Source organism: Marmota monax, unplaced genomic scaffold, assembly GCF_021218885.2.
Source record: "Marmota monax isolate L192 unplaced genomic scaffold, Marmota_monax_Labrador192_F-V1.1 WCK01_AAM20220418_F8-fsc00027, whole genome shotgun sequence".
Classification (NCBI taxonomy): domain Eukaryota; kingdom Metazoa; phylum Chordata; class Mammalia; order Rodentia; family Sciuridae; genus Marmota; species Marmota monax.
This window is the reverse complement of record NW_026694617.1, coordinates 11,343,573-11,368,589: the sequence shown is the minus strand read 5'-3', so window position 1 is coordinate 11,368,589 and position 25,017 is coordinate 11,343,573. Positions and strand designations below refer to the sequence as shown.

The following is a 25,017-nucleotide window of genomic DNA, read 5'->3' as shown; positions in this document are numbered from 1 at the left end:
AGTCAGGAAGACACACACAATTTAAACAGACCAATAACAAAGGAAGAAATAGAAGAAGCCATCAAAAGACTACCAACCAAGAAAAGACCTGGACCGGATGGGTATACAGCGGAGTTTTACAAAACCTTCAAAGAAGAATTAATACCAATATTTTTCAAGCTATTTCAAGAAATAGAACAAGAAGGAGCTCTTCCAAATTCATTCTAGGAGGCCAACATCACCCTGATCCCGAAACCAGACAAAGACACTTCAGAAAAAGAAAACTACAGACCCATATCTCTAATGAACTTAGATGCAAAAATTCTCAATAAAATCCTGGCGAATCGAATACAAAAACATCAAAAAAATTGTGCACCATGATCAAGTAGGATTCATCCCTGAGATGCAAGGCTGGTTCAATATATGGAAATCAATAAATATTATTCACCACATCAATAGACTTAATAAGAACCATATGATCATCTCGATAGATGCAGAAAAAGCATTCGACAAAGTACAGCATCCCTTTATGTTCAAAACACTAGAAAAACTAGGGATAACAGGAACTTACCTCAGCACTGTAAAAGCTATATATGCTAAGCCTCAGGCTAGCATCATTCTAAATGGTGAAAAACTAAAGGCATTCCCTCTAAAATCTGGAATAAGACAGGGATGCCCTATCTCACCACTTCTCTTCAATTTAGTTCTTGAAATACTAGCCAGAGCAATTAGACAGACAAAAGAAATTAAAGGCATAAAAATAGGAAAAGAAGAACTTAAATTATCACTATTTGCGGATGATATAATAATATATCTAACAGACCCAAAAGGGTCTACAAATAAACTGCTAGAGTTAATAAATGAATTCAGCAAAGTGGCACGATATAAAATCAACTCGCATAAATCAAAGGCATTCCTGTATATCAGCAACAAAACTTCTGAAATGGAAATGAGGAAAACCACTCCATTCACAATATCCTCAAAAAAAATAAAATACTTGGGAATCAACCTAACAAAAGAAGTGAAAGATTTATACAATGAAAACTACAGAACCCTAAAGAGAGAGAGAGAAGAAGATCTTAGAAGATGGAAAAATGTACCCTGTTCTTGGATAGGCAGAACTAACATCATCAAATGGCGATATTACCCAAAGTTCTCTACAGGTTTAATGCAATGCCAATCAAAATCCCAATGGCATTTCTTGTAGAAATAGATAAAGCAATCATGAATTTCATATGGAAAAACAAAAGACCCAGAATAGCAAAAGCAATTCTAAGCAGGAAGTGTGAATCAGGTGGTATAGCGATACCAGATTTCAAACTGTACTACAGAGCAATAGTAACAAAAACAGCATGGTACTGGTACCAAAACAGGCAGGTGGACCAATGGTACAGAATAGAGGACACAGAGACCAATCCACAAAATTACTACTTTCTTATATTTGATAAAGGGGCTAAAAGCATGCAATGGAGGAAGGATAGCATCTTCAACAACTGGTGCTGGGAAAACTGGAAATCCATATGCAACAAAATGAAGCTGAACCCCTTTCTCTCGCCATGCACAAAAGTTAAAATGGATCAAAGAGCTTGATATCAAATCAGAGACTCTGCGCCTGATAGAAGAAAAAGTTGGCTCCGATCTACATATTGTGGGGTCCGGCTTCAAATTCCTTAATAGGATGCCTATAGCGCAAGAGTTAACAAGAATAAACAAATGGGACTTACTTAAACTAAAAAGTTTTTTCTCAGCAAGAGAAACAATAAGAGAAGTAAATAGGGAGCCTACATACTGGGAACAAATCTTTACTCCTCACACTTCAGATAGAGCCCTAATTTCCAGAATATACAAAGAACTCAAAACATTAAACAATAAGATAACAAATAACCCAATCAACAAATGGGCCAAGGACCTGAACAGACACTTCTCAGAGGAGGACATACAATCAATCAACAAGTACATGAAAAAATGCTCACCATCTCTAGCAGTCAGAGAAATGCAAATCAAAACCACCCTAAGATACCATCTCACTCCAGTAAGATTGGCAGCCATTATGAAGTCAAACAACATCAAGTGCTGGCGAGGATGTGGGGAAAAGGGTACACTTGTACATTGCTGGTGGGACTGCAAATTGGTGTGGCCAATTTGGAAAGCAGTATGGAGATTCCTGGGAAAGCTGGGAATGGAACCACCATTTGACCCAGCTATTCCCCTTCTCGGACTATTCCCTGAGGACCTTAAAAGAGCATACTATAGGGATACTGCCACATCAATGATCATAGCAGCACAATTCACAATAGCTAGACTGTGGAACCAACCTAGATGCCCTTCAATAGATTAATGGATTAAAAAAATGTGGCATTTATACACAATGGAGTATTATGCAGTACTAAAAAATGACAAAATCATGGAATTTGCAGGGAAATGGATGGCATTAGAGCAGATTATACTAAGTGAAGCTAGCCAATCCCTAAAAAACAAATGCCAAATGTCTTCTTTGATTTAAGGAGAGCAACTAAGAACTGAGCAGGGAGGAAGAGCATGAGGAAAAGATTAACATTAAATAGAGACAAGTGGTGGGAGGGAAAGGGAGAGAGAAGGGAAATTGCATGGAAACGGAAGGAAACCCTCAATGTTATACGAAATCATATATAAGAGGTTGTGAGGGGAAAGGGGGGGGAAACAAGGGAGAGAACTGAACAACAGATGAGGTAGAGAGGGAAGATGGGAGGGGAGGGGAGGGGGGATAGTAGGGGATAGGAAAGGCAGCAGAATACAACTGTCACAAATATGGTATTATATAAAAATGTGAATGTGTAACTGATGTGATTCTGCAATTTTTATTTGGGGTAAAAATGGGAGTTCATAACTCACTTGAATCAAATGTATGAAAGATGATATGTCATGAGCTTTGTAATGTTTTGAACAACCAATAAAAAAAAAAACAGCTCTTCTCATCCTCCTTGCAGAATGCTGAGGCTAATTACTTTTAGAGGACCTGTTATTCCATTTTGCAGCTGGATAAAGCCCATCATGGATATTCTACTCTTCTGAAGTTACCTTAGCCCTCTTTTTCCGTATTTTCTTTACTTGGATCATCAGTTTGTGGTCATGCCATACTTAGCTGATTTTCTTGGGTTGTAAACAGCCTGCATTGTCCGCCCATTCCTTCCAGCATGGTACCATCACATCTCAACTATTGAGATGCCCTTTTGGTTTGACTCTGGTTGTTTTAACTGGCTCAAACCTATACTGATTCTTTGCATTTTGACATTGTCTCTACCTTGTTAAAATAATGTTTTGTTGTTGATTTTTTTTCTTTTTGTAACCATAGTTTGAGCCCAGGGGCAGAATGAAAAAGAAGAAAAAAATCAAAAGACACCCCCTCTGCCTGTTGCAACCAAAACAAGGAGAAACACCTGAATCTTGAATCTCAAGAAAGCTAGATGCATCTCTTGACCTCCACTGATAAATTGATGCAGGAATATCTTTGTTTGAGCTACTGTAACAAATAACCCTAGACCAATGCTTATCAACAACTGAAATTTTATCTCACTATTCTGGAGGCTGGGAATTCTAGCATCAAGGCATCTTTGAATTCAGACTTGGTGAGGACCCACTTCCAGGATCATAGAGATTCCTCCTGAGGCTGTTTGTGACTTATCAGATCCCTGCAATGTCCCACTGAGCAAAGCTGATTCTTGCACTGGCCCTTCTTAGGGCTGATTTGGGGGCCCCTTGCGTGCTGGGTACCTGCTTTCCTCTGTTCCTTGTCTGTGCTCTTGCTGAACACCTGGTACTTTTGGTCTCTCTTCTCAACCCCCTTAGAAATAGTTTCAGGAGGCTGTACCCTCTTTGGCATCCAGGATATTTGTGGAATTCTCAAACTTCTCTTGCTTCCATGCTACTTTGGTGCAATTGCAATTCTCTTTATTTCAAGGAAAGAAACTATCATTTAAGAAAGAAAGAAGTTGTTTTATCTCCCGGGAGACCTCAGGAGGACTATTCCAAGGGGGAAAGGAGTAAACACATGCACACAGTTTAGTCTGATGTTCACCATTTAAAGCTTTCCTTAAAGAGTCTTTTATCCATGGAGCCTCTGGGATAGCTGAGGATCATGTGCTCGTTCTCAGTGTAAGCCACTGAGAATTAGATGCACTGACATTATAGAATTGCCACATTCAAGGCGTTCAAATTAAGGAAATATAAAACAAATCATCTTCACACCCTCATATGACTGGCCCCAAAGAAATTAGCCCCCTTAAAACTCTATCAGATAGACATTAATTGTTGGTGGATATCCAGCAAAGCAAGTACCTGTGATTGATGGACACTGCAGCATGCTAGCAGTGATATGCTGTGCTGATTACTTATGGAAATATAGTCCAGAACCTTATGTTTTCAGTTTTTATAGTATTTAATATACAGAAGATTTTATATTTTTTTTACATTTGATAAGAGTTTTTTTTTCCAGTTTCCACTTGGATCTAACATGTCCAACTGTGACTTTGGTGTAAAAAGTAGGAGTAAGTAAGCTGATATTCTCAAATAAACTTCAGAGTTCAAGATATGGGGATAGTATGACATATTGGTACACATTAGTATAACATATTGGTACATTTCTGTAGATGACTATAGGATATGCAGTATAGTTGTACTCATTTCTATAGTATTACATTTTATTTAAGCCTCATTTTGGGAATTTGTACATGGAGAATAAACTTTATCCTATATGGTTAACTTTTATATATCAACTCTTCAACAAATCTTCCTATACTTAAGCCCTTAACAATCTTGGATCTCATGTTATCAAAAAAAAATTCTACTTTTTTGGTGCTGCATTGGCCAAGTAAAATTGTAATGCAGGATGCGACAAATTGTTCTTTTTAAAGATGCTTCAAGTTAATGTTTCTGAGCTACCCTACTATGAGGAAGAGAAAAGAAAGTGCTTTTTGAGAGATTATGTCTTCCACCTTTTCTGAGACCTGACTTTGTGGTCACATGCTTGCTGCATTTCCTCTGAAGAAAATGATACAAGTATTACATGATTTCTCAGCTCTGGATATGAAGGCTTAATGGCAGGAATACTTCAAAAAAGAAACACAGATGTTAGAAGACAATTTTATCCCATTATTCTTGAGGCTTTAGCAATCTTTAGAGCAACAAAATGGAAGCTCTGTCTTTGAAAGGAAAAAAGAATGTCTAGGAGACAATAAGGGAGAGAAGGAAGGTGAGACCCAGAGAATATTTCTCCTATTCTGAAATTTATTTCCCACTCCGAGCCCTCCCCCAAAACTTCTATGCTGAAGTGTGAGATGTCATCCCAGGAATTATTCTCTCCTTGTCATGTTGGAAGAAAGGAATAACTTTGTACTGTCTGTCCATCATTAAAAAAAAAAAAAAGTTTTAATCTGGGTTTTTAAAAAATTCTCCCAAAAGCCTAGAAAGATCAAATTTAATTATTTAAAAATATATTTGCTAGTCCTTATATTAAAATTTGTATTATTTGGGCATTTGACTCTTGTAAATTATTTCTAAGAAGTTCTTAAAAATTGCATGCACAAGGATATTGCGATTAAAAGTAATTCTCAGATTGTAGTTCTCCTCACCTATTCCAAGTTGTTCTTTTATTAATCCTTCTATCTTTTCTCCTCTCCTCTTTCACCTCTTCCTTCCTTCCCTCTTTCTTTCTCTTACCTTTTCTTTCCTTTGCTAAATTTTGCTGTTAGTAAATGTCTCTTTCTCTCTTCATAATTTCCAATTTTGTTTGGATTTTAGTATTGCCATTTTGTGAAACTGATTAAAATTTTAATATTTATAATTATCATTTTTTTCCATGTAGTCATAATTTTGTGCAGGCTGTAAAGCTGAAGTAATACTACTGCTATGGATGCTGACAGGAATAGTTAACCTTCTGCATACACTTTCTATATGAAAAGTGCTGTGCTCCTAGTGATGTTAGCATGACTCATTTTCATTTTCACCTCACCAGTAATATGAGGAAAGTTATGATAATGTGCTTTCCCAGGTCTTTTTGCATGGTAGAGTTGGTATCTGACCCCAGAAACTTCTGTCTTATTTAGATCTATGTCACAGCCACTAACCTCTACTCTAGGTAAGAAAGTCTATTTACATAGACTTTACATAGCTGAACTTTTTATGAAATGTCCTGTTTTCTTTGGAAAACCTTTTATACTTAAGATTTATTTAACACCTTGGTCTGCCAAAGAATTCTGTCATGGTCTTTTGTTCTTTTTAATATTTATATGAAAACAGTTACATATGCGTAAGGGTATCTGTTGCAGCATTGCTTGTAATATTAAGATTGGAAGCAACCACAAGTTCCATCATTAGAAAAGTGGTTCAATAAATTATGACACAGCCATATAAAGGAAACGTTTTATAGTCTTAAGAAGAATGGCGTGACTCCATGTCCTACATAAAGAGGCTCAATATATAGTAATGCATTTAAATATAAGGTATAGAACACTTGGAAATCTGCACTTATCTTTAGATGAAGAATAAATGTGCATCTAGGTACGTATACAAGCCTATAGAAAAATGCATATATTTGGGCTTGTGGTAGTCCTCATCCTATGATGTGTCAGTGGGCAACCATTGTAAGTTCATTCCTTTTCATTGCTTCTGCTACCATTATCACATTACTCACTCTGGAATATGTATCTTCATTTGCAGAAACCCATTGAAATCAGAAAGCTGAATTTCCCAAAATGAGTTTCTTTACCTCTTGCAGCTATCCAAACTATCTTCCACAATTGTCTGTTTTTGCTGAGAGCTTTCCATGAAACTGTCTTAATTGCTCATATTAGTCAGAGATGCTATTTTTAAGAATGTTTGTACTAAGAGAGAGCAGTAGAAATGAGGAAAGGAACTAGGGAGAGGGAAGGAGGAAAGGGAATATACTGGGGAATGATATTGTGTGCATGTACAAATATCCAACAACAAATCCAACCATTATGTACAACTACAATGCACCAATGAAATAATATGAAAAAAATATAAAAGCATTTTTATTTAATATTATACAAGAGCATTATGCTTAACATTTTTGAATACTTTGAGTATTATTTAATTCCTGTTTATATCATTAATAGATGTAATAATTATTTACATAATAGATGTAATAATTATTTAACTTGATGCCCAATTTTTAGACGTTCATGTTTTTTAATTAAAAAGAGATAACATTGTTTAATTGTATGAGTATGAGTATTATACTTAGATGGCATGTTTTACAAGTCCTAATAATGTGCCTGTTTTACAGACAGACATTTCCAGTGGCTTCAGAATGACTTGATTCATGGCCATCATGGGCAGGACACTGACTAAAAGAAAAGTACCAACAAATACAGGAAAGGAATTCAGGTTCTATTAATATTTAAGTAAAGGAAACCTGCATAACACTCACTGCATAGAGCAGGGGCACTGTTGTATGTAAACAGTTGCAAATGGCATTGTTTGATACCTTTGATGATACCATCAGGATTTCCTCAGCTCATTTTTCTGATCAGTATCTCACTTTCAAGTATCTTTATTCTCTCTTACTTCCTCTTAAGGAACTCTGAATAATCATCTTCCTTCTCACAGAACACATATCACTGAAAATAACACAGTCATTACTGTTTTTCATGAATTAAGTGAATTCAAATTCAATTTCTCCAGCAGATTCCCCACAGGACTACAAAAAGAGATCTCAACCTACTTAAATCTAGTACTGGAAACTTTTGACAATATTTTCTACTTCCCAAGAGAATATTTACATCAGTGCTATGCATATCTTGTGTTTGCATGTGTGGGTCATGAATCAAAAGTTCCACTTATGCCAATATTCTTGGATGAATATAATTTTAATCTTAAAATATCTAAATTACAAAAATTATATTTACCCATAATTGGAGTGTTTAAAAATTATAGGATGAAAAAGCTTACAATTTATTTGTATTTCCTTAAAGACTCATTTATACACTGATAATTGGATTTTCAATATTATCTGTTATGAATTACAAAAATGATAATTTACCCATAATTGGAGTGTTTAAAAATTATAGGATGAAAAAGCTTACAATTTATTTGTATTTCCTTAAAGACTCATTTATACACTGATAATTAGATTTTCAGTATTATCTGTTATGACATAGCAATGCATTTGGAATCATATGCCATTATTCCTTCATTATTTTAATAATTCACTCTTTGTAATAGATTAATGGTAAAAAAGACATTTGGTGAAAAAATGGATTTTTAAAAGTCCTCATTAGGTTGGAAATAAAAGAAAAAAATTGGTTTAAAAAAGAAGAAAATTTAGCTCTAACTTTCTTATACAGCAATAGTCAGATTACATAAAATAAATAAATTCCTTGGACTCCAAATTATAAAACACCATGAAATGATTTAATAAGAAATGCATGGAAGCTACATAGAATAATTAAAAGTTAAGACTTCAACGAGAAATATTTTGTAATATTTTTACAGGAATTTCCTTTTTCCTAATTAGAAATAAAAGTTGTAAAACATCTGTTTACATTTTGTTCTGATGAATATCATAACATATAAAACTACAATTAATAAAGCAATATAGCATAACTCAGAAGATAGATCTGTAGGACATAAAGTTCAAAACCAAATCAAAGTTCTTACATAATTTTATAAATATGTTTGACATTTTAAAGAAATGAGATTGGACCAAATTAAAAATTAATTAAAACTACCACTTTATAACATGATTAAATTTTCAACAGCTTGAAAATTTGAATAGAAAAATTTAAAAGAAATATGAGTTATTATTCATATAGTCTCTGGTTAAGGATAGACAATCTTAATATGATGTCAAAATCAGACTTTTATAAATCAAATTGACTATATTGACCACCTAATATTTTTAATCTATACATTTAAAAATTCAAAACAGGGGTTAACTAAAAAATTTCAGATCAGATAACTTTTGGAGCTATAGATACTTATTTAATTCTGTAGTGCTGATCATAGATCAGGAATACTAATGTAGATTGGACCTGCCTTTAAATACTTAGCTTCTCTAATCATGAGTGTATTATATATTCATAATATGAATTTTGAGTTAAAGAATTTTGAGTTGTTTGAACATAACTGTCTTACTGTTATGATTTTCAACATATTTTAAACCAATGCTAGTCGTTTTTGAAACTCCTGTAGGTCCCAGTTATACATCTTGTTCTGTAGCTACTAGGAGACCACGTGAGGTATCCTGCCATTAAGAGTGAAGGCCAGGGTTAGGAAGTTTAGTATATAATAATGAAATTATGTATTATCTGCCATCTGTTAGAAAATAAATTCCAAGAGAATAGGGATTTCGGTTTCTGACACTAGGGTATTGTCCTCCACATATAAGCCCCCCAGATTTTTTTAAATTAATAAATAGTGAATAGTAAGTTTTATATTCTTTTGTTGTCTAAACTTCTTATCCTGAGTGATTTTATATCATCTCTGTAACCATCATTATAAATGGCAGCAGACTATTCCATCATCTGCCCATAATTTACATAATCATTTTTCTCATAGTAGAAATTCAGTTTGCTTAATTTTTTCCTGTTATATTATAGTAAATATGTTTCTGCTTATACTCTTTTCAGTACTTAAAAATATTTGGTTAGGTACATTCCTAGAAATATCTAGGGTACTAGGATACATTCCTAGAAATGGATGAAAAGGCAAGCATGTATATTTTTGCTTCTGATAACAAATTTTCAGTATGCTTTATTTAATAGGAAATTCATAATTAATGTCAGTTATTTCAGTTGGTATATGAACTACTCTGTGTTTTCATAGTTAGGAAGTCCTGCTGTCTTTGCAAAGGTGCTTTGTGGATATTTTATTTGAAAATTTACATTGGAAGTCTGAATCCTCATAAATAATACATTCATACAAGTAGAGAAAGGCAATGTGTTTTGAGTAAAGCAGTTGACAGCAGGGGTAATGCATTCTTTCATCACTTAATACTGAGGAAATAGTAGGAAGATAATAACTGGTATTGATTTCTGAAAGTATTTAAACATGCCAGTTAGGTAGGAATCAAGAAAATATCTCAGTGAATATTAAAAGTAGGCCTGTTATGTTTTGTCCTTCCTTTTTGAGGGGGATGAAGGGACTTGAGTTTTTAATTCATTTGAGAATTCATAAGTATTTTCTAGTTGCACATATTTTTAGCTTATTTTTCATAGAAGAAATTATCAAATTATCAAAATGCGTCTGTCTGTTGAGTGCTACCATATTCATATTCATGCACCCCTTTATTTGCACGTTTTGTTAAAAGTTAGTGACGTCAAGTTCCCTGGCTTGTTATAATCTGGATCTGTGGATATCCTAACCTCAGCTTCTCACTGCCTGCAAGCACCTTATTTTTGCCTTCCTCACCTAATGGAAGCTGGCTGCTAGCACTCCCTGTCCATGACTCAGCAGCCCAGGCTTCCTGGGTCAGTTAATTCTCACAGATTATCTACAGGGCCCCTAATATTCTCCTGGATTACCAATCAGACTATGCCTTAATTAACATACTGGTTTTGGGAATGGATATCTCAAATTCATTTCCAGGGTCTAGATTACAACCACCTTCTTACATATTTCAACTCTTTGTTTTCTAGTGAATGCTCACTTACCCTAAAATGTATTAATTCAGCACCTAGTCTACTTTGCCAAGCATGTCTGTCCCTTATTACCATCTCTAGGATAGTGTTATTTCTCTAATTTTACACACATCTAATAGTTGAAAAGTAATCACTGTGTTAGGACCATAAACTACCCCCCAAATGTATGTGTTTGTGTGTGTTTGTACAGTACCATGTTGCTGAGTGGTGGGATATATTCTGAGAAATCTACTATTAGGCAGTTTCATTATAGAGTTACATACACAAACCTAGATGGCATTACCTGTACACCTCAGCTATATGGGACCAGCATCCTATATGATGTCTGTTGTTGACCTAAAAGTTATATAGCCCATGATTGCATATATGCACACAAACATTATATATCTTCTCTATGTATCATTTGTAACATTATATGATGTACCTATTAGATATAGTATTCATATTGTCTGTGTATCATATAGAATATATGATATATATATATATGATTTTATAGGCATACATCTATTTATTCTGATTAATTTATATGTGTATGTGTAATAAAGAAGAGTTTTTTTTAACCTATTAAAGATCATCTACAAAAAACCTGCAGCAGTGATCACACTTAGAGGTGAAATGCTAAAAAATATTTCCTTTCAGCAGAATGTCTAATAAAAATTCAGAATCCTAGCTACTTCAGAGTAGTATAAGGGAAATAGAAGAGAACATGTGACCAACACAGCACATAAAGGGCTCTTCTAATAGTCTGGTACATTCCCCATCATAACTTGAGTGGTGGAGTTGTTGTATTTATTATTATTTTTTAACTATATCTTATTTTGTAGGCACTTTTAAAGTAGATATCATTTATTTATTTATTTATTATGATATCATTTTCAATATAATATTTTTAATGAATAAATGAGCAGTGTTCTACTGTGGTAGTTTATGGAGTAGTTTTGAAAAGTTACTTGTCTGTGAAGGATTAAAGGTAAAAGTTGATTTTCTAGACATTCATGGGATCACGAGCGAGCACAGATTTTTGCATGTGCATTATTTGTTTTGTGCTGTTTAGCAATTGTGAATTAGCCACATATTTCCTTTCATGTAGAACGGCAGGAGAACAAGGTTAAAAGAAAACTCACAAGGTCCCTTCATGATGGTTAATGGGGTCAATCAATATTTTTCTCTTTGGAGAATTGCATAGTGGAATATGTTGAGAATTTCAAATGATCATGGAAAGCAATATACATACTTACAAAGTTTTTGAAATTAAAGGAGAAAAATCAATTTCATATATAAGTTTATAAATAGAATTTTTTAAGATCAGCAAATTATGTGAAAGACTATTAGATGCCTACAAGACTATCAGGAACCTTTGATTCCAATTATAGGGAACTGTCTCCAAGGGTAGCCTTGCAAATTTAGCCATGCAATAAAGAATGACAAATAAAGTAGGGGGTGTCAAGAGAATCTTTACCAGAGCTAATTGTATTTAAGGTTTAAGCTTCAACATAGTAGAGAGAATTTTTTCTGCTTCTTTATTTTCGTTCTGAGTCTATTTTTATTTCTATTTTACCTCTCCTCTATTTGAGACCACCTTAATTCAATGAAATGGCAAAAAAGATTTCTTTGCTAACCCCTTTCTAGAAGTCTAAAATGGAAATTAAACTGCTGCTTCATTCTAACTGAATCTCTCTCTTCCCTCTGGCATTTGATTTTGGTTTCAACCGACCACATATAGATGCTAATTTCTTTAGTCCTTGAAATGGCCTTTCCTTTACTGTACACATATTACAGCATTATAAATGTTATTGTAGGAGACAAGCACATAATCATAATAATTCACTTATTATCATGCTTTTCCCCCCCAATTTTCTAGATTTCACAAACTTTCCAAATAATGTTTATAAAATAAAATATAGACAGCTCCATGATAGTGATAAATTACTTTTTTTAAAAAAAATGTATTTTATTTTTAACATAAATCTTTATTTTGTTAAGTCTCCATTTTCTTTTTCCTCTTCTCTGGTATTTTTTTCTTTGTGCTCTGCCAAGCCTCATTGCCTGTGATATCTCAGAATTATGAGAAATATTGATAAGATTGTTTTAATATCAAGCATGTACCAGTTAGGTTTGTCAATAAGCTAGAATGAATTGGTGTGTGATAAAGACAAGATGCTATTAACTAAAAGATAAGCCAAGAAAACATGTTATTTTGTTATGATGATTTGAAAAGCCAGATGTCGACAGACTTATTCCATTCCTAAGAGAATGTACTGGGAAATTAACTGAAAACCACTCACGTTCGTTATGATGCATATTTCTTTTTGACAGGAGCTATAAAAAGACATATAAAGTAATAGGCTTTAGATAATTACCCCACTTAAAAATATATAATGTTTAGGGAAGATTTCCCAAAAGTAGGAGGAGCAAAGTCCTCAGTATGTAAGAATAGTTTTTTGAACAACCACCTTTTATATGAAACACCCTTAGCAATTTCCCCCAGACATCCATAAAAAGGGAGTTATAATTTACATTTGAATTAATAAAATGATATATTTCCCTAGTTACATCTATAATGTTTTGCTTTTACCTAAATGCTTATAGGCACACCATGATTTTTAGTGCAACATGCTAATTTTTTAAATAGCTGAAAAAACTATTACAAGCTCTAAAGCTTATTGTCATTTTCCTTCTTGATGGCACCATCTGTCAGAAACAAAAGCAAAGATAAAAAAATCTCATTGAGTTGCAAAAGATTCTCTATTGCTTAGTGTGCCTTTTATGGAAACACATCTATCTGGGAAAAATTAATGCTATGTTTTAAAGAAAATCTCTTTTACTGCTTTGCAGATGGGGAACTCAAGGAGATTTCACCACTACCCATCCTCGGCCTGTGGTCAAAGTGAAACTCTTCACAGAAAGCACTGGGGTCCTAGCCCTTGAAGATAAGGAACTGGGCAGGGTAAGTGATGGTCAGCCCTATGTATTCAGGGTGGCACAATGTGAACTTAATTTGATTCTGAGGTAAGGTTCACACATAAGCAGTGTGTGAACTTTCTGTCCATAAATTACATACAATATATGTTTGTAATTTTATGCAATCCTACTTCATAGATCTAAGCAATTAAGCGTAGTGGTCTATAACACAGGAGGTATCATGAGAGGCTTTGAGTGCATATTGGGGACATACAAGTTCACAGTCACCAACTGAGTCATTCTCACACACATGTGCCTTGGCCACTGAAGGCGAGCAGCGCTGTCCAACTTGTCCTTCCTGGTGAAAGGTAATTCTCATTGACACATGTCTGCTCATGGATTAAAAGGATCATCTTTATATGTGACAGCATCTGCTCTTTATGTTCATTGTGACTAGCCTAATTACAGAGGTCTCTGAAGTATATTTATTTCTCTTACCTCTTCTCTTTTCCGTGGGAAGATCTTCCTCCATACCTTTTAACATGAAGTTTATTTTTTCCCTATAATCACTTTTTCATATCTAGAATATATTTATGTAATCCCTGTGTACTCCCAGTCTACCCAGTGTCTGCTGGCATTAAATATTGCTTTTAGGTGGATACATGATGTTAGCATCTCTCTGTGTGTAAGGTGATCTGTTTTTTTACAAAGTAGATGTATTCCAAGCAGTGGGCTGTCGGGCTGTCTTCTGCAGTGTGAATCTAACATATCCAAATCTAAAGACTGTTTTTATAGATAATTTTCAGAGAACAAACCCTTCTGAAATCTTAATTGAAAATTTCTGGTTGTGCTAGATAGTTTTCACAATGGCAGATGTTGAAAGATCCTAGGAGCATTCCAAATATTAGAAAATGTTATCCTTGAAGTCAGAATTTCTATTCATTTCAATTTCTTTTGCTCTTCTACCTCTCTTACACTCTTAGAATTATTCTACTTCCAGTGTCAGATTTCCTCTTCCATTTCCTTGATACTTATATTTGTTAATACCTAGGAGTTATGCTCTACTCTTCAGTCATTGATATGCTGACATGTTCATATATTTAGTCATTCAATAAAACATATATGTAGCATAATCTAACAGAGAAGCATCAGAAATTGTTGGAACAACTTTCAGTTTTCAGCTAGCAGCTATGAGCAGAACAGAGTGCTAGGAAAACCTATGCTTATACGGGCCTGACAGGAACACCTGCAGGACAGGGCGCTCTGCTCTAGCGAGTGGTCAGTGAAACCACATCCTCAGTGCTTGAGGTCAGCGTTGCCAGGCCACAAGGCCGGGAAACTGAGAGTTAGGTGCTTCAGGGCATGAAACCCCCAGCTCGTAAGGCCCCCCTCCCCTAGGGACAAAGATCTTTCCAGACTGCTTTCCACCACGTAGCAATATTTAGAGCTGCCTCATAGTGTGGTAACATTAATCATAAGTTGGTTGGTTTCTAGATGTTGTATAACCTGCTTGCTTATGTATGATTGGAAAATGCATTCTATATCAATTGTAATCACTTCCACATTAAACGAGCTTGCCTGGAGGTCGAGGTTGTTACCTGCCAGCACTCTTACCAGTTCCCGGTGTCTGTTGTTGACCGTGCATCTCTACCTCCTGAGACAGAGGTAGCTGAGTGACGAGTTGACCACACCAGTGGAATGACCACCCACAAGAGATTACATGTCTTCCCTATGGATTGAGGAATCAGTTTTTTATTTAAACTATTATTACATTAATTCACCTTATTTCCTTATTGTAACTACTTTTCAGTATTTCACCACAGCCACCTTAAATATTACATTATAAGTAATTCTTAAGATATTAACTGAAGCACTTTCTAAATTGGATGTATAAGTGTATCAATGTGTATTTTCTACACAATTGCATATCAAAGAAAGAGCTTATACTCCTTTACTCCCTTCATACAAGACAACTTTTCTATCTGTGCCACCTAATTGTGTTTTATCTGATACTATTTCAACCTTAGTATTTTTGATATCAATAAATTATCTTGTTTGGGATATCAAAAATATATATACAGCATTATAGCCTGTTTATGTTATTTGTCAATATCCCTAACCACTAGTCAATAGATGCCAGTAGTTTTCCTGAACCCCCACCTACCAATCAAGATAAAAAATGTCTCTAGATATTGCCAGATGTCCAATGTGGTGCAGGCAAAATCACCCTTGTTTGATAACCACTGATCTATACTAATGACCTATGTAGGCTCTAAGATTAAAATTACTATTTATGCATCAGTGATTTCAATATTATTTTTCTTCCTTGGATTTTCAGATTTTTGTATAATTAACCTGAATACTTGGTATTTCCAGTTGTATATGAAATAGAACGTGTAACTCACGTCCCTATCAAGTCTTTCATAGAGGCTATCATGCCAGTTATCTAGATGTTCCTTTTGTTTCTACTTCTCTTGCCATAATACCCATCCAGTTTCAAATTCTGTCTGCTTTTCCTGAATTTTCCTAAATCCATCCCCATCTCAGTCTCTATTCCCCTAATTCAAGGCATTATCATTTCTCGTATGTACTGATAGTCTGCTTACACTTTCCCATTTGCCATCTTGTCCCCTCTTATTCAGTCTTTGCAGCCATTGGGATTTATTTAAAATTCAAAACAAATATTCTGTCCTTAAAATTATCCAGTGTATTCTCATATATTTGCAATAAAAAGAAGACTCCTCATCTTAGTGTAGCAGGCCCAGTAGGAGTTCTCAGGGCATGACCCTGGACCAGCAGCATCAAGGGGAACAAGAGAGTTGCTAAACATGCAGATTCTCAAGCCCCACTCTAGGTCTGCTCAATTGGAAACTCTGTGGGGGTGGAGGTGAGGGTTCAGGACTGCAGTGTATTTTAACTAGTGCTCTTAGTGATTTTGACACACCCCAAATCTAAAGAACCCCTGCTCTACAGGGCTGACCTCTATCTCCAAGTGCACTTTGTATTATACCCACCTCTTTCTTAATATCATCCTTTCCTCAAACTTGGCTTTCTTTCTATTTCTCAAACATGACTCATTCCTGCTTTAGACTTTGAAGCTCCAAATGTGTTATGGTCTGAGTACATGAGTATATACATACACAATTAGAAGAAATTGGTGATCATCTCTGGATGCTAGGGCTGTTGGCAATGTGTTCTCTCTATTTATGTAGTTTTATGATTAGAAACAAGAATAACTTATTTTAATTTTAAGGGAAAAAGCAAAGGTCTGAAATATTTTATCTTTTTTATAGATATATACCTGGGAGCTTGTTTTGTTTGTTTGTTTATTTGTTTTGTTTTTATTTTTTTACATGAAGCCTTTTTATTTAAAATTTTGTACATCTGAATTTCAAAGACAAATGACAAAACACTTAGAACATTGATAGTGATATAGATAAAACTCAAATGTAAAGGAAAGAAGTCAGACCCAAAAGACTACACAGTGTATGATTCCACTCATTCTACCAAAAGAAAAATTATAGATGAAAAACATGAGTGTTTATCAGTGATTTTCCAAGTGAGGAATGACTTGCTACAAAGGTGTGCATAGGACACTTTTAGACTGAAGGAACTACTCTGTATGGTACTGTAGTTTAGATGCATAAAACTTTACATTATGAATAGCATACTTTAATGCATGCAAACACACACACACACACATAGTATTAACAAGGAAATTCTACCTGGCATGTTGACTGAGGCAAATAAAAAGACTTATATTGCAAAGGTAGAATGTAACTTCACTAAAAGGTGTGATGAAAAAAAGAATATGACCTAAGTAACCTAAAGTAACAATAATAATCTGCAAAATGACTCATTAAACAGATAATGAAGATTGACACTACCAGTGATTTCAAGTGCATTTCATGTATCCCCAATATGATGTTATGAGATCAGCTTACTGAATATTTGTGATATTCTTTCCCAAAACCTCAATTAAAAAAAAAAAGTCTAAGCATGAGAAAAACAGCAGACCAACCCAGACTGGGAACAATGTAAGGGACCATTGTTTAGTACTCTTCAGGAATTTCAAGGTTATGAAAAACAAGACTGATTAACTTCACAGATAAGAAGAGACTAAAGAAATATGAATGTTAAATGCAATGTGGTGTTCTAGATTAGATCTTGGAACAGGAAGAGGATGTTAATAGGAGAATTGGTGAAATCCATATAACATCTGTGGTTTAATGAATAGAACTGTTCCAATGGAAGTTTCTTGGTTTTAACAAGTGTTCCATGGTAATGTATGCTGTTTATAATGGAGAAAGCTGAGTGAGATGTATGAAGGAACTCTCTCTACTATCTGAATATCTTAAATTATTCTCAAATATGAAGCTGTGATGGGTTAATCTGGATTTTCAACTTGGAATAAGAAAAACCTAAGAGCCAAGATGGTGACACATACCTGTAATCCCAGTGGCTCAGGATGATGAGGAAGGGGGATTGCAAGTTCAAAGCCAGCTTAAGCAATTTGGCAAAGTCCTAAGTAATTTAATGAGGCCTTATCTCAAAAAAAAAAAGGGTGGGGGGTGGAGTGGGGATGTGGTTCAGTATTTAAGTATCCCTGGTATCAAAAGAGAGAGAGAAATAGAAACCTAAGATTAAGAGACATGTGTGTTGATGAGGGTATTTCCAGAAATCATTGATATGTGGGACAGCAAACTGAGGGGGAGAGCCCCCTAAATGAGAGCAGCACAGTCCTATATTGCTGGGAGCACCAGTGGAATAAAAGTTGGAAGAAGGTGAAAGCTGATGCAGACACAAGCTTCATTCTTCTTGAGTGTGTGCATCAGTGGCTACTGTGATCATGTGAGGACAAAGGACTCCAGCACCTTCAGTCTTCTAAAGTAGAGTAACACAGAAATTGCTAACAGTAGTAGGGTTGTTGCTGTGACTAACCTGAACACATGATTCAGAAGCCTTTAGGGGGAATTACTTTTTTGGGAGGTGTTTAGAAAAGTTGGGAGATGCAGGCTAGGGAAGCCTTAGAATATTGTAAACAGAACTTAAATGGTAATTTTGATTGGAGCTCAGAAGACCATAATGCTGATAAAAATGTGGACTTTAAAGACAGTGTTAATAAGGTTTCCGAAGGGAATGAAGATTCTACTGGAAATTGGATTAGAAGGCATTCATGTTACATTCTGCCAAATAACATGTCTACGTTTTGTCCATGTCCTAACATTTTCTGTGAGTCTGAATTTAAAGATGATGTACTACTAATTAACCTGATGAAAGAAATTTCAAGGCAGCATAGCATTCAGGCAGTGAATTGCATGGGAATTGCTGGTGGCTTTTAGCCAGATTTTCTGTAAAAATTGGAAGGAGAAAGCAGGATGGAAGGTTTTGAAAAACCTGCTGTTTGGCCAGAAACATGCTTGTAAAATTGGGACTAAGAAAAGCATGGTTGTTGAAGGGATTACGGCTACTAAAGAGAAGCTAAATACTTTACACAGAGAAAATAGGAAAGATACCTTGAGGGCATCTCAGGGATCAGAAATACCATACCCACTGCAGGCACAAGGATGTAAAAGTGAAAATTCATTTGAGAAGAGACTATGGAGACACCCTGCTTGCACAATGAGGGTCTATAAAGTTGTTTCCCCAGTATTTGGTTTACTATGCTCAGTCACCCAGGCATTCCAAATTTGCTGCAGCTCTAGTGAAAGGAGGCATAGCTACTGCTAGAGTTGACTACAAACCTTGGCATCATCCATGTGGTGCTGGTTCTGCAGGAAGGATGGCTGCTGGAGTTAAGGGGTCATGGAAGCTTTCACCAGAATTCTGAAGGAAAGCATTGGAGGTCAAGCAAAATGTAGCAGGGTCAGATTCCTTGGGGGAAGGCCCTGAGAGGGCTATCCATGAAACTGTAAGAAGGAAATCACAGCTCAGCAGAGATTCCTTGTATTAAGAGATACCAGTAAGGTAGAATATCTCCTGAGGAAAACTGCTGGCTACAGACAAAGCCAGTGTAAAAGAGGTTATGAGGGCTGCATCCAGCAAGGGCCTAGAGATGGGGTTTCCCAAGCAAGTTGATGAATGTACTACATATGGTAGACATGAAACTACAAAAATTGTTTACACAACTGGGTTTCAGTCTTGCTTTGTTCTGTCCCCTTTCTATACCTCTGTTTCTCCTTTTTGTAGTAGGAATGTTTGCTCTGTGTCATTATATATTTTTTATAAATATGTGTATGTGTGTGTGTGTGTGTGTGTGTATGTGTATGTATATATATATATATATATATATATATATATATATATATATATATATATATATATAACTTGTTTTTGATCATTACAGAGGCTCAAAGTCAAGACTTGAGTCTCAGAGGACTTTGGGAAACACTGAAATAATCTGGCTGCCAGCATACCTTTATTTATAAATGAATTATTATATAAAAAATTCCTGGGTAACTATTTAACTTATTGAGTGATATTTTTGAGTACAAAATATATTTTGGAGGTCTTTTCACAATAATTTTCTTAGTTTTAGGAATGTTGTTATTAAAAAAAAAAAAACTTTTTAACAGTCAGTAAAAGAACTGATCAGGGGAAATATTTAAAAGACTCAAGTTCTGGAGCCCACATTTTTCATTCCTTTGGGATAGACCCAGGAAGGACAATAAAAGCAATTCCCAGAGCATAGTAGTTTGAATATTGGATTGAGAAAAACTGATATAAATAGCATTAATCATACTAATATGCAGCCAAGGTTGAGAGCTAAGTGACTAAGAAAGCTAAGGAGAAGAAGAAAAACTAATAACTACCACAGCATGTAGAATTGTGAAATGATGGCTCAAATAGACATTGGTCAGTGGAAGGTTGAATTCTCTGGCAAATGCTTGGAATGCAGATTTTGTTTGTGGGTGGCAGATGCCAATGCCTATTTATGGAAATGTGGTGGCATATGGATATTTTTCAATTAAACTAGGGCCAATCGTCCACCAGGTGTTGAGAGAATATCTAGAGACAGAAGAGTGATTTTTCTAAGAAAACAACTATGAGTATGCTTTAGCAGGTGAATAGCTGACCAGTCAAGCACCCAAAAACATGTAGTTCTCTTTTATTTATTTGTTCTTATTGGTTATACATGATAGTAGAATGTATTTTGATATATTATACATATAAGGAGTGTAACTTCTCATTCCTCTGGTTGTACATGATGTACAATTACATTGGTCATGTAATCACATATGCACATGGGAAAATAATGTCCGATTCATTCTATTTTCCTATTCCTATAGCTCTTCCCTTCCTTCATTCTCCTTTCTCTAATCTAAAGTACTTCTATTCTCCCCTCCCCACCCACTCTCCTTATTGTGAGTTAGCATTGCATATCAGAATATTTGGCCTTTGTTCTTTTTGGGATTGGCTTATTTCATTTAGCATGATTATCTGCAGTTCCATCCATTAAGGCAAATGCCACAATATCTCATTCTTCTTTATACCTGACTAATATTCGTGTGTGTGTGAGTGTGTGTGTGTGTGTGTGTGTGTGTGTGTGTGTGTGTGATATTTTCTTTATTCATCTGTTGAAGGGCACAGAGGTTGGTCCCATAGTTTAGCTGTTGTGAATTTAGCTGCTATAAACATTGATGTGGCTGCATCACTGTAATATGCTGATTTCATGCATAATTTTTATTTTGGGGTATGCCAAGGAGTAGGATAACTAGGTCAAATGGTGGCCATTCCAAATTTTCTGAGGAATCTCCATACTGCTTTCCAGAGTGGTTGCACAAATTTGCAGTCTCATCAGCAATGTTTAAATGTACCTTTTCCCCCACATCCTCACCAAAACTTATTGTTTCCAGTACCTCACCTTAAGAGGGAGAGAAATAATAACAGCAACTATTGCAAACAATATACAGCCTTAAACCAAATAGCTCCTACTAAGACATCTACAGTTTTGTCACAATAAACAGAAGTGATATGTTTAGTTATTGCCTACAATAAAAACAGTAAGTTTGCAAAAGGTTTTACAATTTCAAATGGTGGACAAAGAACACAAGCGGTTAGGATGTGATGTTTTGAGGCAGGAGGAGAGAAGATTGAATTAAATAATTAAAGAAAGAGTGAAAGAGGCAATAATAGAGGTTGGCTGTCTCCATATCACAACATGCCTCAGTCCTCCTGAAAATGGGGATTTCTTTAATTTCCTTATTGCTTTACTGTGTTTGTGGATGAACTGTTCTGTTTGTGCCTCCAGCCACTGATGAAGCTGTGAACCTGGGGATTTCTTCCTTATTTCATTCTTCAATCTCTTGTGTCCCCTGTCTGTTTTGAGTGTCCAGTATTAAACTCCAGTAAATCCCCCCCCCCTAATTTTTGTTTATTTACCCACCTTGCTGAAAAGCTGCCAGTCTGCTTTTCTTGGTGTCACACCACGGATCTGCCCTGGAAGTGAGCTCTTTATTCTGCCATCTTCCTCTCTCCCTTTAGTTCCTCTTAAGATGATTTTGTCCTTAAAAGCTTTTTTTATTATTATTTTTATTTTTTTTAGTTATAGGTGGACACAATATCTTTATTTTGTTTGTTTATTTTTATGTGGTGCTGAGGATTGTACCCAGACCTCACATGTGGGAGGCAAGTTGTCTGCCACTGAGCCACAACCCCAGCCTCTGCCTGAAAAGCTTTTAAAGCAAGGTTTACTTAACATAACTGTATCAAAATCTAAATAATAAGTCCTATGCATATTTTAGTCAGCTCTTTCACTGCTATGACTAAGGGACCCTACTGGAACAACTGTAGAGGAGGCAAAGTTTATTTGAGTGCCCAAAGTTTCATAGGTCTTAGTCCATACAAGGCTGGTCCATTCCTTTGGGTTAAAGGTGATGCAGAATATCATGGAGGAAGAGTGTGGGAGAGGAAACAGCTCCCCTCATGATCAGAAAGCAGAGAGACTCCACTCTCCAGATACAAAGTATATACCTTATAGCCACGCCCCCAATGAAGGAACCACACCCAACCCTCCTCCAGTTACCACTCAGTTTACCCCATCAGGGATTAATTTACTAATTAGATTAATGCTATAACCCAATCATTTCTCCTCCAAACTTTCTTGCATTCTCACATGTGACATTTTGGGGGACACCACATCTAAACCACAACAATGCAACATTTGTTGGTAAGCAATAGTCTTTCCATTGAGCCTTTTAGACCTTTCTGACAGCTTAGAAAAATAATCTGTTGTGCACAACTGAGTGATGGCTTTGGTGTCTCCTCACCATTTTATCATTGGGGGTGCCAATTCCTCTACCTCCATGAGGATAGGGGAGCACACACATTGGTAGCATCTACTTTCTTTTTTAGAGTCAGAACATCATCTTTTTTCTAATTTTATTAAATGATGTTAGTAGCAAAAAGTTTACTCACCTCTTGGATATACATTTTGAGAGTAGCAATATTCTTGAAATTAAGATTTTCATTTTGCATATTTCTCTCATCTTTTTGTCTGTACTTCTGTGCAACATTTCTTAAAATGGAGATGTTCATGCCTAATATGTCAAATTGACAGTTGTTTGCTTGTTTTATAAATGTAAATCCTGTGTGGAAACAGTAGGTAGTGGTTAATTTCGAGTACATTTTAAAGATTAAGATAAATTAGCCTTGCTTAACAATTATTCCATTGAAATTAACTATTATCTTACAAGAAGTTTATAATATCTTAATATAGCAAGTAAAAATTAACTTGTTTATTTGTCTTTTCCCCAAGTTGCTTTCTTTAGTTTGTTTTATTGAGCTTCAAAGGAGACCTCACTGAGGAGTTATCAGAATATGCATAATTTTTTGTTGGTTTCTAAAACTTTACGAGAGAGCTATTTAGTAGTATATTCAAATAGCTGTGCACTAAGAAAAACACTTTCTTAGGGTCTCTGATTTGCTGTTGGTCTAAATTCCCCTTTCTTGTCCTTCTTGATTTTTCTGCATATATAATTTTTGCTTTCTCTCTTGCTCTCATTTGTATAGTTCTGGTTAAGTCAAATTCTCTATAAGTTTCTCATTTGTATTCTAATTTTAGGAGCTACATTAATTCCATAAGCAAATATGATGTGTTTAGCTAATAGGCCATACATCTAACTAGACCATAGAGTTGAAAAAAATATGTCCCTAATTGCCTAGCTTATAGGTAGATATTGTAGAATTTATAATTTCAGCATAGGAATTGATAGATCAGGAATTGATTTTAAATGTTTTATTGAAGAATTAACCATTTGAACATTTTACAAATAAGTGCACAGTTAAATTGATGAAATTCATTTCAGGCCTTCTCAAAAGCTCAAACAAAAATTGTATTTGAGGTTTTAAAAACAATTTCCAGCATTATTTATCTATATATGAATGAAAAAAGAATTAAAGAAGCTGATAATGAAATAATAATCATAGGTATTTCTTCAGTTTTAAAGCAGAATTTAATATCCCATTTTACTGAAATAGCCAACTGCTGCTTTTGCTAGGAAATTCATATAATTAGCTTCCAATTGGAATGGAAATTCTGCTACATTTCATCTATGTCTACTTCTACTTGCCATATACACAAGACTTTTATTTTTGTTGTTCTAGAAAGTGGCACAACTTTTCTGAAACTGCAAATCACAGAAAAGATCTCTTTTCTCCTTAAATCTTTCTGTATAGCAATTCCTTCCATGAATTTATAGGTTAATATCAATAGCCATGTCAGGACCACAGACAGGTGAAGGACCAGAGATTCACATATGGAGTAAATTCTTTCGAAACATTTTTTTTCTAGCAGCAGTTAATTATGTATGGCTTACAGAACTCTATGACATGTACCAACTAGTTGTTCTTCATTCTCTGAGGAGTTGGCCAGGAGCTCAGCTGTAGAACCGAGGAAAGCATCCCTTACCTTCTTAATACTAAAAGGCCCCCCAAGCAAGTTATTAATAGGTATCCTCTACGGTGGATCCCTGTAGGTGATGATTGCAGCAGAAGTTGACATTTCCCTACTTCCTCAGAATAATAGAGGCTTTCCTCTCTCCTGTATAGAAAAATGTCAGGCACATACACTACAGTAATCCCTAACTTCTAAGAGATGCGTATTTTCATTTCATTTTGGTTTAAATGTGCAATTCCCTAAAACTTACACTAATGATTTTGAGCATCATTTCATATGCTTCCCTGCCATGTACTTATTCTTTGATGAAAAATTTATTCAAATATTTTCCTCAATTTTTAATTGGATTGTTCATTTTCTAATTTTTTAGTTTGGAAAGATCATAATGTGATGTTTATACCTCCTTTATTAGATTATATGATATAAATATTTTTCTCCACATATTGGCTTGTCTTTTAATTCTCTTAACTGTGTTTCAAAAGAGAAGAAATTTGGGATTTAAATGAAATCCAATTTATGAATTTTTTAATTTGTTTTATGCTCTTGATGCCACATCCAGTAAATCTTTGCTAGATTCAAGATCATATTTCCCATTTTCTTTAT

General features: G+C 35.0%; 1 protein-coding gene across 8 annotated transcripts in view; it reads left to right on the top strand.

Annotated features, from left to right (window-relative positions):
• Positions 1 to 25,017, top strand: part of Cadps2 (calcium dependent secretion activator 2) — a 521,519-nt gene that overhangs the window by 255,506 nt on the left and 240,996 nt on the right. For all 8 annotated transcript variants that reach the window (XM_046422408.2, XM_046422403.2, XM_046422402.2 and 5 more), the window contains exon 7: positions 13,452 to 13,563. In XM_046422408.2, coding sequence (XP_046278364.1) covers positions 13,452 to 13,563 — 112 coding nt within the window. The remainder of the gene's footprint in view (positions 1 to 13,451; positions 13,564 to 25,017) is intronic.